Below are 14907 nucleotides of genomic sequence, written 5' to 3'. Positions count from 1 at the left end.
TCATGTCCAAAGTCAAGCAGTTTCTATTAAATAAATACGGCAAGTCGGCCTTTTGAGATTGCCGGATCCATTTTCTGACACACCGACTTCACCTGTAGGCCTACCCTATGCTGAAACATGCCTCTCCGTCGCTTGCCCAATTTTCTAATTCTGTGCGTTATTTCTCATGGATTGTGCATGCCTTTTTTAAACATGTCTCTCCACTATCATCGCTATATTTTCAGGCAAAAGTGACGGCATCATTGGTGAACTTCGCCCAAGTCGCTTCGACTCTTTACAATTTCCATTGTATCACAATTCATGTGGTATTTTGAATCGATGAAATTCTAAGAATAATGATTTTAGTTCTGGAAGACAAGCGTTTAATGGATTGGAAGCAAATAACAAGCACTGCGGACACTGCGAAATCTTTCTTCAGTTTTTGAGCCATGTATGTGTCTCAGCGGAAGCTATTGTATTCCATTGTCATATCCTGCGTTTCGTTACCGTACCATACGGAGTGAAGTATTACGCGTCTGTGACGTATTAAAAATATGACTGATCTATATGCTGCAAGCTGTTGCATACGCGAGATATACTACATGAGCTGCCAGTGCTCACTGCTCACTAATTGAAATGAGGTATTTTGAATGCGAAATTGTTAGGCTGTGTTTTGCAGCAATCACCTTCATCAAGGCTCGCTAGCGGGTCAGACATAGGCCACGGTACCCTTGCTTGACATTAGTGCTGTGTGCGGATTGGAGATCATCCTAAAGATTGCAATAAGCTGAAGTCTTGTCATATTCTTGTACATATTGGCAGTGTGTGCCACAATCACGATTGATCACATTTCAGATTTCACAAGTATTATTATGTCCGTAATTGTTCATTGATTCTTACCACATTGCGCAACATGTGCGGGATGTGCATACTCTGCCCATTGCTCGTTGCTCGCAAATTACGCCGAACTAGGCTAAGGCTGGGCTATAAACTTGAAATGATTGCTGTATTTTGCAAAGATGCACTGCACAAGAGTCTGATTCATTGATTTACCAACGAGAAAACTGGTTCTCTCTTGGCCTACTTTGACATAATATGAGACACATTGTAATTATCCCTGCGTATTATATCGCATCACGAATCATTCACAATTTGATATTTCAATATTGGCATACAGAATACGTCCTTAGCATTCGTCCCAAACGCCTTCAGGTTATTTCAATGAAGGGTATTTCAAGAGTCGTCTATTTTGTACATTTTACAATTACTTTTGAGATATCTCACTATTATTCGCGTTGAAAGCTGCACTTTGCGAGCTTGAGACTATCTCCGTCTCGTAATGCAAACTTGGCGTCAGACCTATTTAGCATCACCATATCTGTCCTCAAAGTCATAAACTTTATTGCGCGCATGATATGCTACCTCATAGATATCTCTATACCTGACCTAATTATTATTATAATCGTATTCAGCAAGCCGATAATTTAGTGCATCTTAGTTTCGCTCTCCAAGGTGCAATATTTACGAAACGACTTGGGCCTGGAACCTTTGACCTGCGAGTCATGTCAACAAGCGACTGCTATAGTAACATATGTGAAGCTGTTACAATCATCTGCAAAAATGATATCTAAAGTCTGTATATCTGCGCTGAATTTAACCAAGTTTATCGTCCATTTATGCTGTCACAATGGCGCGCCCGCGGTAAACAATGTTGTCCGCATGAATGCCGTCAGCTGTATGAATGCTCATCAGCTGTTTTGTTGGGCACCTGACGTATTACGTATGCTCACTCGCGTGCAAAGTAATAGGAAAACACTCCGTGTTTACAGTTGTGCCAGTGGGAATATTATTCCAATCGAGGGCATATTGACATTAAAGAATGATAGCCCGGCGGATAATGACGCAATCCTGTGTACCTTTATACATCTTGTCGCTTGTAGACATCTATTACTTCTCCCTAAGCTACTAGGGAGATGAAAACATATATATTGTGAAAGTCCCTAATACGACTGTAACTCTCGTGGACAAAGCTATCTTCCACGCACGTCCGTACGTAACAAAGGATTTATTTTTGTCCGTCACCTCACGCTTTTCCTAGATTCGAGTAAACAGCTATCGCAATGGTAAGTTCATTATACGGGAAGTAAAGAATAGGCGTTGGGTAAGGCTCGCGTTCTCTGTACAACACACAGCTCACGCTAGCTCGTCATAACGAGTCGCTTCGTTAACGTCCTTGTGCACCGTATAATTCACAAATGCTGTACGGACACTATTCAGAATAATAAATACGTCACTCAAGCCAGCTAACCATTGACTTCTTTGTTTGCCGGTTAATTCAGCTTACCGGTGCAAAGCAATCGATTCTGTTGTTACCTCGGGTGGCCGATTTATTTGCTGGTCACATATGTATGCGCAATGAGTATTGCGCAAGTATCCATTAAAAAAACTGTCTGCATCATGAAAATAGCAACTACCGTAGCAATCAACAACAGAGCCCATAATCAAACCACAACAGTTGGAATGTCATTATGAACCGCTCTCCACATCCACATCAAATAGATCGGTCTTGGGAACGCTTACTGAAAATAATGCAACAACATATATTATACAACTGCATTCAATAGAAAATACTTCTTTCTGACATGGTGGTCACGTGGCAGAAGTGTGTCGAAGTGGTTCATTTGGTCTTGTACAATTATACGCAGAGGTTCCCATTATTTTTATCCGCTCTAGAGTCAATACACACAATGCCATGTCTATGTCATGCGATGTAATGAACAGATAAGAGGTTGTCAAACAACCAAGTATAGTATATCAATGGCAACAAAAAATGGCCTCACGCGAACATGATATCAAAAATAGCAGTTGACTGACAAGTTATCGTACCCGAATTCAGAGTTCTTCGCAGCATTGCCGATTGATTTTGCTTCAAAATTTGGAATGTATATTATGTTCTTTTTCATCTCAATTGCGTTGCGTGTGACTGTGTGAGTTTGAAGATAGTTCGATATCCCAAGGTGCAGTTTTGCTGGCGTAATCCGATACACAATATTACCTTGGCTATATTACGCTATATTACAGCTATCTGTGGCCCATACATCCGCTACGGCTACATATCGTTGAAATACGATATACGCCAACTATAGAAACCAAATTTCAATAAATCTACATTCAACTTTCTGGTGGCTATATCGAACATAGAAGAAAATATCGTTTCACCACTGCGACCAAAGCCATACCGTCGTAGTCCTACTGAATAAACATGACAAATTAGCATTTACGTACTCGTGCAAGTGGAGTCGTCTGTTGAAGTAGTTCTTCCCGAGAAGCATCTACATACTCGTCTTCCGTCAACAACCGAACAGATATCCTGGCAACGCGTTCCTATCCCCTATAAATAATAATTAATATAATCAATTTTCAACGGAAAACAGAACCTGCAGTATGGTATTGATTGCTATCAGTCCAATGTACATTGCATCGACGACCGACGTGCACAACCACGTCGTTGTATGACAATCGATCGTAGCCTTCTAGTCGTGGCGGTCGAAAAATGTGTAGCTAACTCTGCTGTAAACAACAGTAAGGATACGTGCGTTATCACTTATGCGTAGTTGCGTACGCATGGCAAACATGTCGAAAAATATTGAGTAACGGAAACTCCGGTCTCAGACCATGATTACTACATGTCCTACACCAGTGGCTGTCAAATATGAGTTACATAAGCGCCTGGTGACCCAAACCGCACTCTCTCTCTCTCTCTCTCTCTCTCTCTGTGTGTCTCTCCACACTAAATTCTGCCGGTCTATTGCCCGAGCAGGACAGAACTTTTTAAGTTGTGAAATACAAGGCTGGGCAGTGGGCACTTGTTCTATGGCAGGGGCGGGCAACATACGGCCCGCGGGCCGGATCCGGCCCGCGAAGGGATTTTGTCCGACCCGCGGAGAGTTTTCCGTCTTACGTGATGGTGTGGCCCGTGGCCCCAGTCTGCCGAGATTTCTCTCTACTTGCTTACTACGTCCAATTTTAGTGACTTGTATATGTTATGATATACGTGTATGCGCAGCGTGCGAGAGTGGAGCTTACGCGTAAGTACGTCGAAGCGAGAAGACTTGCATTATCGGGATTTATGTGTAGTCAGCCCCAATGTCGTTTGTGGTAATCATGGTCTTTGCCACTTGCCGCTGGTGCGTTACTTCGGTGCTAAACTACTGTATCCCAGTCGATTTTGCCATATATTTACCTAAAATTCTCAAAATAGAGGGAAAAAAAACAAAAAGAGGACATTTGGGCGTCCTCCGAGGACACTTTCAAAAAGAGGACGTATGGTAACCCTTGTAAGACACCGCTTATTCCAGCGGTCACCAATTCAAAACGGGTAGCGGGCCACTTTTCAAATTTCGAAGAGGACCCGGACCGCATCAATTCAATATCGAGATTGTTGAACAACGACGCTATCTCGTCACCTACTCAGCCCTAATAAATTGATATCTTTGTAAATTAGGGGTACCGCCGTTATCTAACGCCTTGAAATCTTAATTAAGGATTGCTCCGTGTGTTGATTGATCAGATAGAAGCAGACATGGCGGCGCTTTATGACAATGCTATTCTCAAATCCACATTGTCTTCGTCATTGTCGGCGAGAAATGGCTTTGAAGCGACATCGCTGTCGTTAATACATTCATTAAATACGATTTATTCCTTGCAGATGTGAATAAATGGGCGAATAATGTATCGATCCAGCAATCTGGCCCGTCAAGTACTTAATTTTCCTATATCCGGCCCGCCGACTGGAGAAGTTGCCCGCCCCTGTTCTATGGTCAGACCATAATATTGGCGCAAAAACATGTCTACGCTGGTCGCTTATTAGCTAATAGTTGGCCAGCAAATTCGGAAATTTTACGCAAATCAAACTATCGTTTCGTGCGACATTTAAAATCTTGCTATACTTGCAATTAGTGTTGTCGCCACTCATCGCGACCCGTACTTTAGGAACCACTTCTCTACTCCCTACAGCAGGGGTGGCCACTGGTAAACCTTTTCGGCTAAAGGGTCACATGAGATTTACAAATCATTGTGCGGGTCACTTGAATGTTGGTGACCTTTTCAAGTCTTCCGATAGTAGCGAACCGGATTAGGTCACGGTGAAAACAATAACAATTATACGCATCAACACCAATTATGTCATGAAGACTCTATGTCGCACTGCGCATGCAAGACGTAGCGGCGGGCAGAGCGATTTAAACGGTAATGAATGATTTCGGTCAATAATAACTTTACTTGCATATACTGCGGTTCGCCTCTGCATACCGCTGGGCTTATTTGGCAAGGACAGGATTATTCGGCAGATTTCAGCTAATGTGTGAAATATTGTACTTTATGGTCATTGGCCAATGGTCATATACGACGATCTATGAAAACTGTGGCTGGCGCCTAGCTGCACCAATGCGTCCCAAATGTCGCGGTCAGGCTAATCAAATTTTGGTTATTTGGTTTTGTTAATATATTTTCTGTTAATATATATTTCGAGAATTACCCAGCGGGCCACCCAAAACCTTTTCGCGGGTCACATGTGGCCCGCAGGCCACGGGTTGGCCGCCCCTGCCCTATAGTTATCAAACGATCGTTATTTGCATAAAACAAATATTTATAGGTTCACAAACGGTGAATTGTAACTATGAAACATTTCGCATTGCGAAATTCGATGTCAATGCACGTGAACCACGGTCTCATGCGTACTCGTGTAAACAAACCGCTACAAGCATCGATTGTCGTGGTCATTACTGCCAAATTTTTCTACCGTCCAGTATGCTAGTAAAATAAGCTGCCTATCATAATGCGCGCAGTGTTGTTCAACTTACGTTCTCGAGGGGAGAGCCTAAGCAGATTCCACTTTCGTCAATCACCTGTATTCCAAAAGATGGATGGACTAGGCTTCCCATACTTGGTGATGCGGCGGCAGTCGTTTTGAGCTCACGCTTAGCTCGAGGGCTACAACGCTGTAAAACCACGCATTGGAAAAGAAAGATAACTTTACAGAGCACATAAATCATGTGGGGTGTGCGCATACAACGGATATATATTTATAATCTTGAGTCTGGCTTGGATTAGGTTTGAATGCACATTAGGATTTTCAGCTGACTTAGAACTGCAAATTATATTATATTCTTCGATATAATAGCTATCGGGGTTTATCGAATTTAAATGGAATCTGTTGGAACAGAGTTATTGACCATAGGGTGAAATATAAGATTCTACCTGATTCGCCATCAAAGTAACGCCCTTAACGAAGAGTGTGTATTATACCCATGTGGCACAAGACAAAATAACCTAGGCTACCTCAGAATTTTACCAGGGTATAAATCACACACATTTCAATCCAAGTAATGCTTGAAAAATTAAAATAATATTCGATCGACACCCGAAAACGGGGTTTCTGGAATCTGAGGTAGGTTCTATTTTCATGCATCCCCTTTTGGATGTGAATAAACATTCATTTTACTAATAGTGCATGATTCTATCATTGATCAGAGCATATTGACGAGTCGCACACAGTGTCCTCGACTCGTCATTAACCTTCAAGGTTCCATCGTTCGTATCACGGGGGAAATTCTTGCAGCGTTTCAGCAACATATTGTTTATCACAAAACCCCAGAGTCAGTATATCGTCCGAACAAATAAAATTTTATTGGCGCTTAGTCAGAACTCGACAGATTGATGTCAATATTAACCCATTCACTGCTTCGACGCTTGTTCCATATTCAGGATAAGCAAGACCAAACAGCGATACCAAAGTTATGGCCAATTAAATAAACTGCTGCCTAGCTATACTTACGGCACTAGGTGGTCGGTAACGGAATACTTTTGATGAAACTGACACATACACTTTAGCAATTTATGTATAACATACAAAATAGATTTTAGTCCGTCCGATCTATACCATCAATGTGGAAGGTCAGTTGAGAACAACAGTTTGCAAGGTGTCTTACATTCTCTGTGCAATTTTTTCCCGGTGCTGTGCGATCACATATCTTCAGATCACAATGAATATAAATTTCTTGCTTCCAGCGCCCGCTCCAGAAGAACGATTTTACCCCGAAAACTACTCTTGACGATTGGTAGTTTTCCAAAACATCCACCCATCCTTGTGTAATGAGACGTTCCTCCGTACATCTGTTGTCACAGTCACTCAATAGGTTTGTCTTCATATGTCCGAATTGGAAAGAAGCTATCACATGCAGGCAATGGCAGTATCTTGTTCGTAAAAATCATTTAGAACTTTTTATTTAGTCACGGGCAAGGGATGGCGGGCGATGGTGCTTACAGCCGAACATTAGCCCTGTACTACACGAAATATGTATCACACATACGGTCTATCAAATGCAGTATACTAGGGTCGCATTTAAAACAAACTGTGTTTTAAACACTTTGTTTAAAACATGTTTTAAACTATGTTTTAAACAAAGGCATTTTAAAAATTGTGTTTTAAGTTGTAAAATTATTCCATAATTGTGTAAATACTTTCCAAAAACATGTTGTATGAGCCTACCGACAATTACCACCCGATATAGCCGACGTATATCGATTAGGGCTGGGCAAAATCGAGTACCTGAGTGATTCGATTCTGAATCACGTATTATGCTTCGAGTCGAGTCGAGTATTCGAGTATCACACATTATGACGTCATAATAGAATGTAATATGTCAAAGTTCAAATATGTACCTTTTATGCCACAGCAAAGAATATAATGCCTGTTATCCACCACATTAAAGATGCTTTGATATTTTTTCGACCATACCGATTTCATTGCACTTCGTGACAAGGTTATGGGATGATTATGACTTCGAAAATGTATTATTTCACGTACGCTTTGTAGCTTTGTACTATGTTTCGTATGCTTCAATGCAGCCAATCAGTGTTTAACCCTTCCGCATTGGAAACTAGCATCAAAACTATAATTCTCGTTGATAAATTAACTTTCAGTGGCGAGGAGCTTGTAATTTCAGTACTCGAAAATATCGTCTTTTACTACTCGACTCGAATCATTAAAATTAATACTCGATTCAGATTCGAGTACTCGAATCATTGTGCCCAGCCCTAATATCGATATGGGATGGTTGGAACCCTCAAAATAGTCGGTTCAACATTAATAGTACAGATATTTAGTCAAGGGAGCTATATTTACCCTATATTTTCAATTGTCAATGTCAATCCACTATGACGTCACAATTGAAAACTCGTGACGTCATGACTTGAAAAAACATGTTTTAAATTTGGGCCTTGGTTTAAACATGTTTGTTTTAAATCGATTTTTGTTTTAAATGCAACCCTATTACAGTATACGCAATACCCGTCAGATATGAAGACAAAATTGTCCGGGTAATCTGGATCTGAAGTTGGCGTTGCCCAGCAGCGCGTGGCCTGAAACGAAGGAAATGTAATACCATGATTTATTATGACAACGTCACGATCACTGAACTGAACACTTCCTATGAATATGTACTTTGTACTACGACATTGACATGCTTAAATTGCAAATGATTATGAAATCGAGTATTGATCATGGATTTATTAGTGATGCGCGTGTAATGCGGGAATGATCTCAGACGTCCATAACGACCAAAGCATCAATATATACTATATAGCCTATAGCACGAGCCCTGATGCCTCTGTTTCCGAGTTTCTGTCGGAAATGACTTGGTAGCCATATAATCAGTTATTCACGCGCTGAACAAAATGCAACCTCACTTTACCAAAGTACACATTTGTCTACGATCAATCAACATGAGCCAATTAACTGACCACTATGCTCTTAGGGCAATCCTTCAAGTGCGCCATAACGAGCACGACTGGCGGTATGATGCAGTAGTAAAGCACCGTTTTGATGGCGCGTATTCCGTATTATACTGGAGTTATCGACCCTTTCAGAGCATAGTCTGAAACAATTTGGTAAGAACTGCCGAATGTGACTTCATAGATTCCGCTCTAGGAATCCAAAATGTGTGGGCCCACGCGCTTAATGCACTAAAATACAAACCTGAAGAATCATATTCTGTTGCAGCGCTTCCAATTCTGCTAGGACGTAAAACATGCGCGGTATCGTGATGAATGAATCAGTCGAATCAAATTCATGCTTGAGTTCAGAATCACTGAATGCTCTCATCCTGGTTGCAGTAACACCGCCGCCATATATCGGTTTCGAAATAACGAAGGATCTGCGTTCAAACAGATGTAGGTGCAGGATATCATCACATCGTATCTTAACTTATATACCCTTTGATTTCTGTATAATGTGATGTCAATTTGTCTCGAAAAATGTCATTCGAATACAATTCTATAGTATAGTTGCATATCATCGACAATGCGACAATTTCGTATCATTAAAAAGGGGGTTCGAATCCAACGCTACCTACCAATCAAAGTAGATCTCCCACGTGCTCTTGTTTGAATTGACTGAATGTCACCAGCAATATTAACTGGGAACTTTGGATGTCGAGGAATAACTATCCTGTTTTAATCTACGTAGGATACCAAAACAAACATTACTTACGAGGCTATGGGTACCACGTCTCCGAGAAAGGAGTGCAATCGCCAGTCATAATCACACTGCAGCAAAAACCGATATATTGTTCGTCTTTCTACGGTCTCATCACTTGGTTGCTTCTCCATTTTCAAATTGAGAGTGTATACGGAGGATTCTATGTAATTCTCGGACATCTATGAGATTCATAATTACTTAGGCTGTGTTTGATACTATATCACGGAGTCAATACAGTGCAAGCAGGGCCGTAACAGCACTTCGTCAGGACCCCCCAAAACTTTGGTCTTGGGCCCCTCATAGGGTTATAGACCCCCCTTCGCCGATAAGCTGTTTACCTCTATTCATCATATTCATTGGGAGTTTATGTAGTGAATCAGCTTTGTTCGCCTCGCAAAATTTCTAGAATTCAGGATTTCATCGGTCAGTATGATCGGGAATTGCATACATTGTTATCAATTTTTATCTTCTCTCTGGTCACGTATAATCAGATTTGCCGGTAGAGCTGAGTGAGGCGTGTTTGAAAAGGTAGGACAACTCAATAATAATTAAACATCTCCGGGCGTATACCCGTTGGCAGGAACAAAACAGCACCTCGTCAGGCCCCCAAAAACGTGGGTCTTGGGCTTCCATAGGGTGATAAAACGACCCCCCCCCATCACGTTGTTCGCGTCTGTCACGAAATTACCCGTACTGTAGTGTGAGCCAGCGCCAAGCGCGAAAATTTTCGATAATTTATGATAAAATCGGTCAATCAGATCGGCGACTGCATATATAATATGCTATCAATTTATTGTCCTCTCTACTCACGTAATTAGATTTACCAGTAGAGCTGAGTGAAGTTTCTTGAAAACGGGAGGGCCCGTAAATAATGATTAAACATCTTCGGGCGGGCGGAACCATTGATATGACTTCAAAAAATATAGAACCGCCCAAACGTAGGCTTCTAAACAAGAGAAGCACACGATTTCAAATTGGTATTTCTTCACTGGCATAAAATTTTTCCCAGCGGGATGGTATTTGTCTTGTGAGGTTCAGATTGCAAAGACAGGAACATTCGGCGCCAGTCATTTAGGTGCCTATGGACAATTAAACATATATGTATTTTGTATATATAGCGAAGTCTTTGATCTGCTTGGGCATATAGACCTTTTCGGCGAAGCTTTTCTCGCTGCCAATCGTTCTGGCACACTTCTTGGAGTCGCATGTTATATGGCCTAAAACTTGATTGTATGTCTTGGTGGGTCGTGGCACGGTAATGGCCCAATACCCAATAATAAAGATAAATGGCTACTTGAATTCGCGCGCAGCGCGGAAAATTTTTGAAAAAATTGCATAAATTTTCAAAAAATACTCTATGATTTATGCTAATTCACGAAATAATTTTGGGCCCCTCATCGAGCTCGGCTCCCCCCCAATTGGGGGGTTTGGGGTGCGGCAGTTACGGTGCTGAGTGCAAGAATTAATTGCCGGTACTTACTGACACATTGGCTTGGCAGGCGCCATACGAGAGAAAAGTGGCAAATGCTTCCCCAACAACGGAATCGTTTGTGGATGAAAATCTACACTGCTCGTCCAATGTGGCAGAGTTTACATCGGGGTCGGTGCTGATGTAGATGTCGCTTTCATCCGCTACACCCAATTGATTTGCACGACAAGATGATAGCCTGGAGTATATTGGTAGTAGTTAGTAATCTGATTGTTCATATATCTATTGAGAAGTCTACTTTATTGTTGCATTCCAGTCACGGCATTCCAGGGAAAGTTGTAGGAATTCAATCACTGAATCACTATCCGCCAACGACGGAAATGGATCGTTGCCGCACGACGATTCGTTGGCTGTAGAATCGAATATGGTGAGGAAAACGTATCCCCAAAATCTAGTATATATCATTACTTCTAAACTTTTGAACTGGTACAGTAGGTTCATTGATTGTGAAATTATACTATAAACCTATTTCTATTCCATCTGTTTCGTGTTTGACAATGAACGTACAAAAACGGGGAAGGGGAAAGAGACATAAGCAGGCCGTGTTATTTTTGGCATATGCCAAAACTGCCAAAAAGAACTTATTTTTGGCATTTTTCGATTTTTATTTTTGGCAGTTTTGGCATCGTCCTCTAAATCAGTGCTCTTCAACCGGGGTGGTCGTACACCCTAGGGTGTACCAGAATTCGCAAAGGGTGTACCACTCGGATGAGGTGTACAGGGGTGTACCAGATCCGAGTAACAATGAGCCGATGGCTAGCTATCACAAATGCCGGTTTATAGGTCAGTACAGACAGGTTGACGCACAGGTTAACGAGCAATATGGTACAATGTTATCTCAAGTGTAATACTGTACACCGCTTGATTGTGATGTCATAAGCAAATATTTCTTCTATTCATTTAGCCGTCGGCAATAGACCAATGGTTCCGTTTGGTGTTGTAAAGTATGCAGTTAACAAACATGTGTTCAGCTAGTCATTTGTATTTTATTGATTTGTGAGGAAACCGCCGCGATAGCTCAGACTTTTTGAATCCGTGCTTCCTACCCGACGCTAATAAATACCGCAATGCACATAAATGAAGTGACGTAGCTAGCCAGGGTCGAAACAGCTTCCATATTGAAATCGAAACCCTTTAGTTTTAAAATGCCGATTGTATGTGTCCAATCTTTCGCCATACATTTGCAATATTGTATTTTGTTATAAGTGATGTAAATTAGCGACAATAGACTGTGTATAGCGGCATACGATCTGAGGTTACTGACATCTCTTGCAGCCCATGTGCTACTATCGACTGTGTGTGGTGTGTGGCAGGCCTGATGCGCAGTAGGCTGGTGCGCCTGCTATCATCGCTGATCTGAATTACCGCTTCTGCAGCAGTAGCTTTACCTACTCTCCCCCCAATACTGTTACATTTAGGTTGATTATCGTTCGTTATATCATGCTGTTTTTGCTCTGACACGAAATAAATTCCAATTTGCGTAAGGTTACCATACGTCCTCTTTTAAGAGGATTTGTCCTCTTTTTTGACTTTTTTGTAAGTGTCCTCGGAGGACGCCCTTTTGTCTTCTTTTTTTGAGATTTTGTCCTCTTTTTTGAAAATTTAGGTCAGATTTAGGGCAAATTGATATGCCGTAAATCAGCACAGAAGTGACGCTCCGGCGGGTATTTCGGAGTGAAAAACTGTGATTTTAGCTCTGAGTGAAAAGTTGACCTTTTTTTAGTCATCCACCTAGCAATGCGGAGAGAAAAACGATATTTTGAGCTCTGAGCGGAAAGATGACCTTTTTTTAGTCAATTGATCACCAAGTGGGAAAAATTCACCGGTGTTTTAGAATTCTTCTCCGGTTTTGCAAGTCTCAAATTTCTGAAAAAGTGTTCTCTTTTTAGATTTCCAAAATATTGTAAGCCTAAATTTGCGTGGCGGGCTGCCTAACTGGCTGCGAATAGAATCTGTGACCAAATACTATTTTATTCAAATCCATTTTTTTTGACGGCAATACCTCCGCTTCTACTGGTCGGAATTGAACCAAATTTGAAGAACATAGTTTCTATAGACAACCTAATACTTTCATGGGGTGAACAAAAAAATTTCAAATTTTTCGTTATTTATTTTTGTATAGTAAATAGAAACTTTCCTCTCCCGTAGCAAGGCGGCTACTAGTTGGAATTGAACCAAATTTTGTGTGTAGGCTTAAGTTAGGTAACCTAACAATTTTATCAAGTAGCCAGTACGATTTGAGAAAAATAGTCATGTTTGAAGACCCCTAATGAACAGGGGTGTACGAGTTTTGAGCAAACCTTAAAAGGGTGTACCACGTCGAAAAAGGTTGAAGAGCACTGCTCTAAATAGATAGTTTCAGCCTCGAATTAGTCACAAAAACGCTTTATTTGGGCTAATTTGTCACAAGACACCACATAATTGCAGCATCCACGTAAAATCAGTGCCAACAAACAATAAGAAGAAGAAAAAACCTAACGATTTCATAAGTTAATAATATCAAAATAAACCACAAAATGTGCAGTATCCATCGTAGTCGGTGCCAATAAGCAAAAAAAAAAGAAAAAAAAGCCTAACAAACACGCTCAACAGCTGATTGTTACAGCTGCTGAATGGACTTAAATCGTTTGCACTGTAACAGTGTTTCTAAACTCAAGTCAGCTAAGTTTCTCCTAAATTCATTTCTCGCCCAGCGAATCTGGGAAATATCGACTTCAACAGTAGCCGTTGAGGGAAGTCTTCAGTCTACCGATATATTTTCGGAGGACTTTTGTCACTTTAGGTGGCTTTAATATTACCAACTCGCATGGAAGAGTCCTGGGAAGGTTAGCTTTTTTAAAAACATTGACGTAACAAGACTGTCTGGCAAAACGAGACTATGCAGCTCAGAAATAGCCAGACAGTTTGTTGCGTCACAATGTTCAACTCCATCACAATGCAAAAATCGTGGTTGATTTTGGGGGTTCCAGTTCCATGAGCAGAATATAATTTATATTTTAATAATCAGTACTGCGGCAGCTTCTCATTGATACCCGTTTTATCAAATTTAGCGCTCGACAAGCCGATCAAAAATGGTCGTAAAATTGCCTTTGGACAAATGAAAAGTATGACGTAAACCAAATGCAGTCAGCCGTTCAATCTCGCTGTGCCCACACCATTTAGGACACCATGCTTTCACCCCTAATGGGTGGGCTGAACGCTGATTAAGAAACCTGCCTTTCACAAACGCTCTTCTGGTGTGTAACGCGGTCCTGGTAACACAACACCATGAACGAAATACACTATTTGGCAGGCCGTGTTATTTCTGGCATATGCCAAAAATTGCTTATTTTTGGCATTTTCAAATTTTTATTTTTGGCAGTTTTGGCATCTGGCTCCTGAAATGCCAAAAATAACACGGCCTGGACATAAGTGTACACTGTGTACAAGAAATACAGTTCTTGGATGACTTATATTTGGATACATTACAATGTGCCAGTGCTTAACAAGTAACGGGTCACGTCACAACCCAAATTTGTTCAATCTGCTATTCGGACAAGCTCCTGTTTCAAATTCCCGCACCAATTTATCCATCGTCAGTAGGCCTAATTCACTTTGGCGAGTCCGCCAAAAGGCTACGTCTTACCTTCCACCCACTTTTCACATATGTAACTGAAAATGATCAGCAGCGTTACGCTAAGACGGTTATTTCCCATTGCTTCCACTGGTCTCGTTGCCAGCGTCTCTTCTATAATATGAAGGGTTAGGACTACCGGCTTCTGACGATCTACAAAAATCATTGGTGTCAAACGGAAACATGATCTTGTCGGACAGGGATCTAACAAGCAATATCTTGATAGCCAGATCGTGCTGCTAAGCCGGTCGTCCGTGCTTATTCCCTGAGCTGGAGAGTGAAGACTTT

The 14907-nt window shown here is 41.3% G+C and overlaps 1 protein-coding gene across 1 annotated transcript; it reads right to left on the bottom strand.

The window, feature by feature from the left end:
- Positions 1–2340: 2340 nt before the first annotated feature.
- LOC145451973 (uromodulin-like) lies at positions 2341–14791 on the bottom strand. The gene is made up of 10 exons (XM_080330194.1): positions 14632–14791; positions 11245–11356; positions 10998–11184; positions 9530–9696; positions 9017–9194; positions 8330–8400; positions 6969–7152; positions 5841–5978; positions 3265–3370; positions 2341–2558 (listed from the first exon to the last, which is right to left on the bottom strand). Exons 1-10 carry the CDS (start codon positions 14783–14785, stop codon positions 2506–2508), a joined length of 1350 nt encoding a protein of 449 aa, XP_080186320.1. The 5' UTR covers positions 14786–14791; the 3' UTR covers positions 2341–2505.
- Between the last annotated feature and the right edge of the window lie 116 nt (positions 14792–14907).

The sequence above is a fragment of the Botryllus schlosseri genome, chromosome 12 (assembly GCF_051294905.1).
Source record: "Botryllus schlosseri isolate E-star chromosome 12, Bs_hap1, whole genome shotgun sequence".
NCBI lineage: Eukaryota > Metazoa > Chordata > Ascidiacea > Stolidobranchia > Styelidae > Botryllus > Botryllus schlosseri.
The sequence above is the reverse complement of the archived record's forward strand: the minus strand, read 5'-3'. Positions and strand labels throughout refer to the sequence as shown.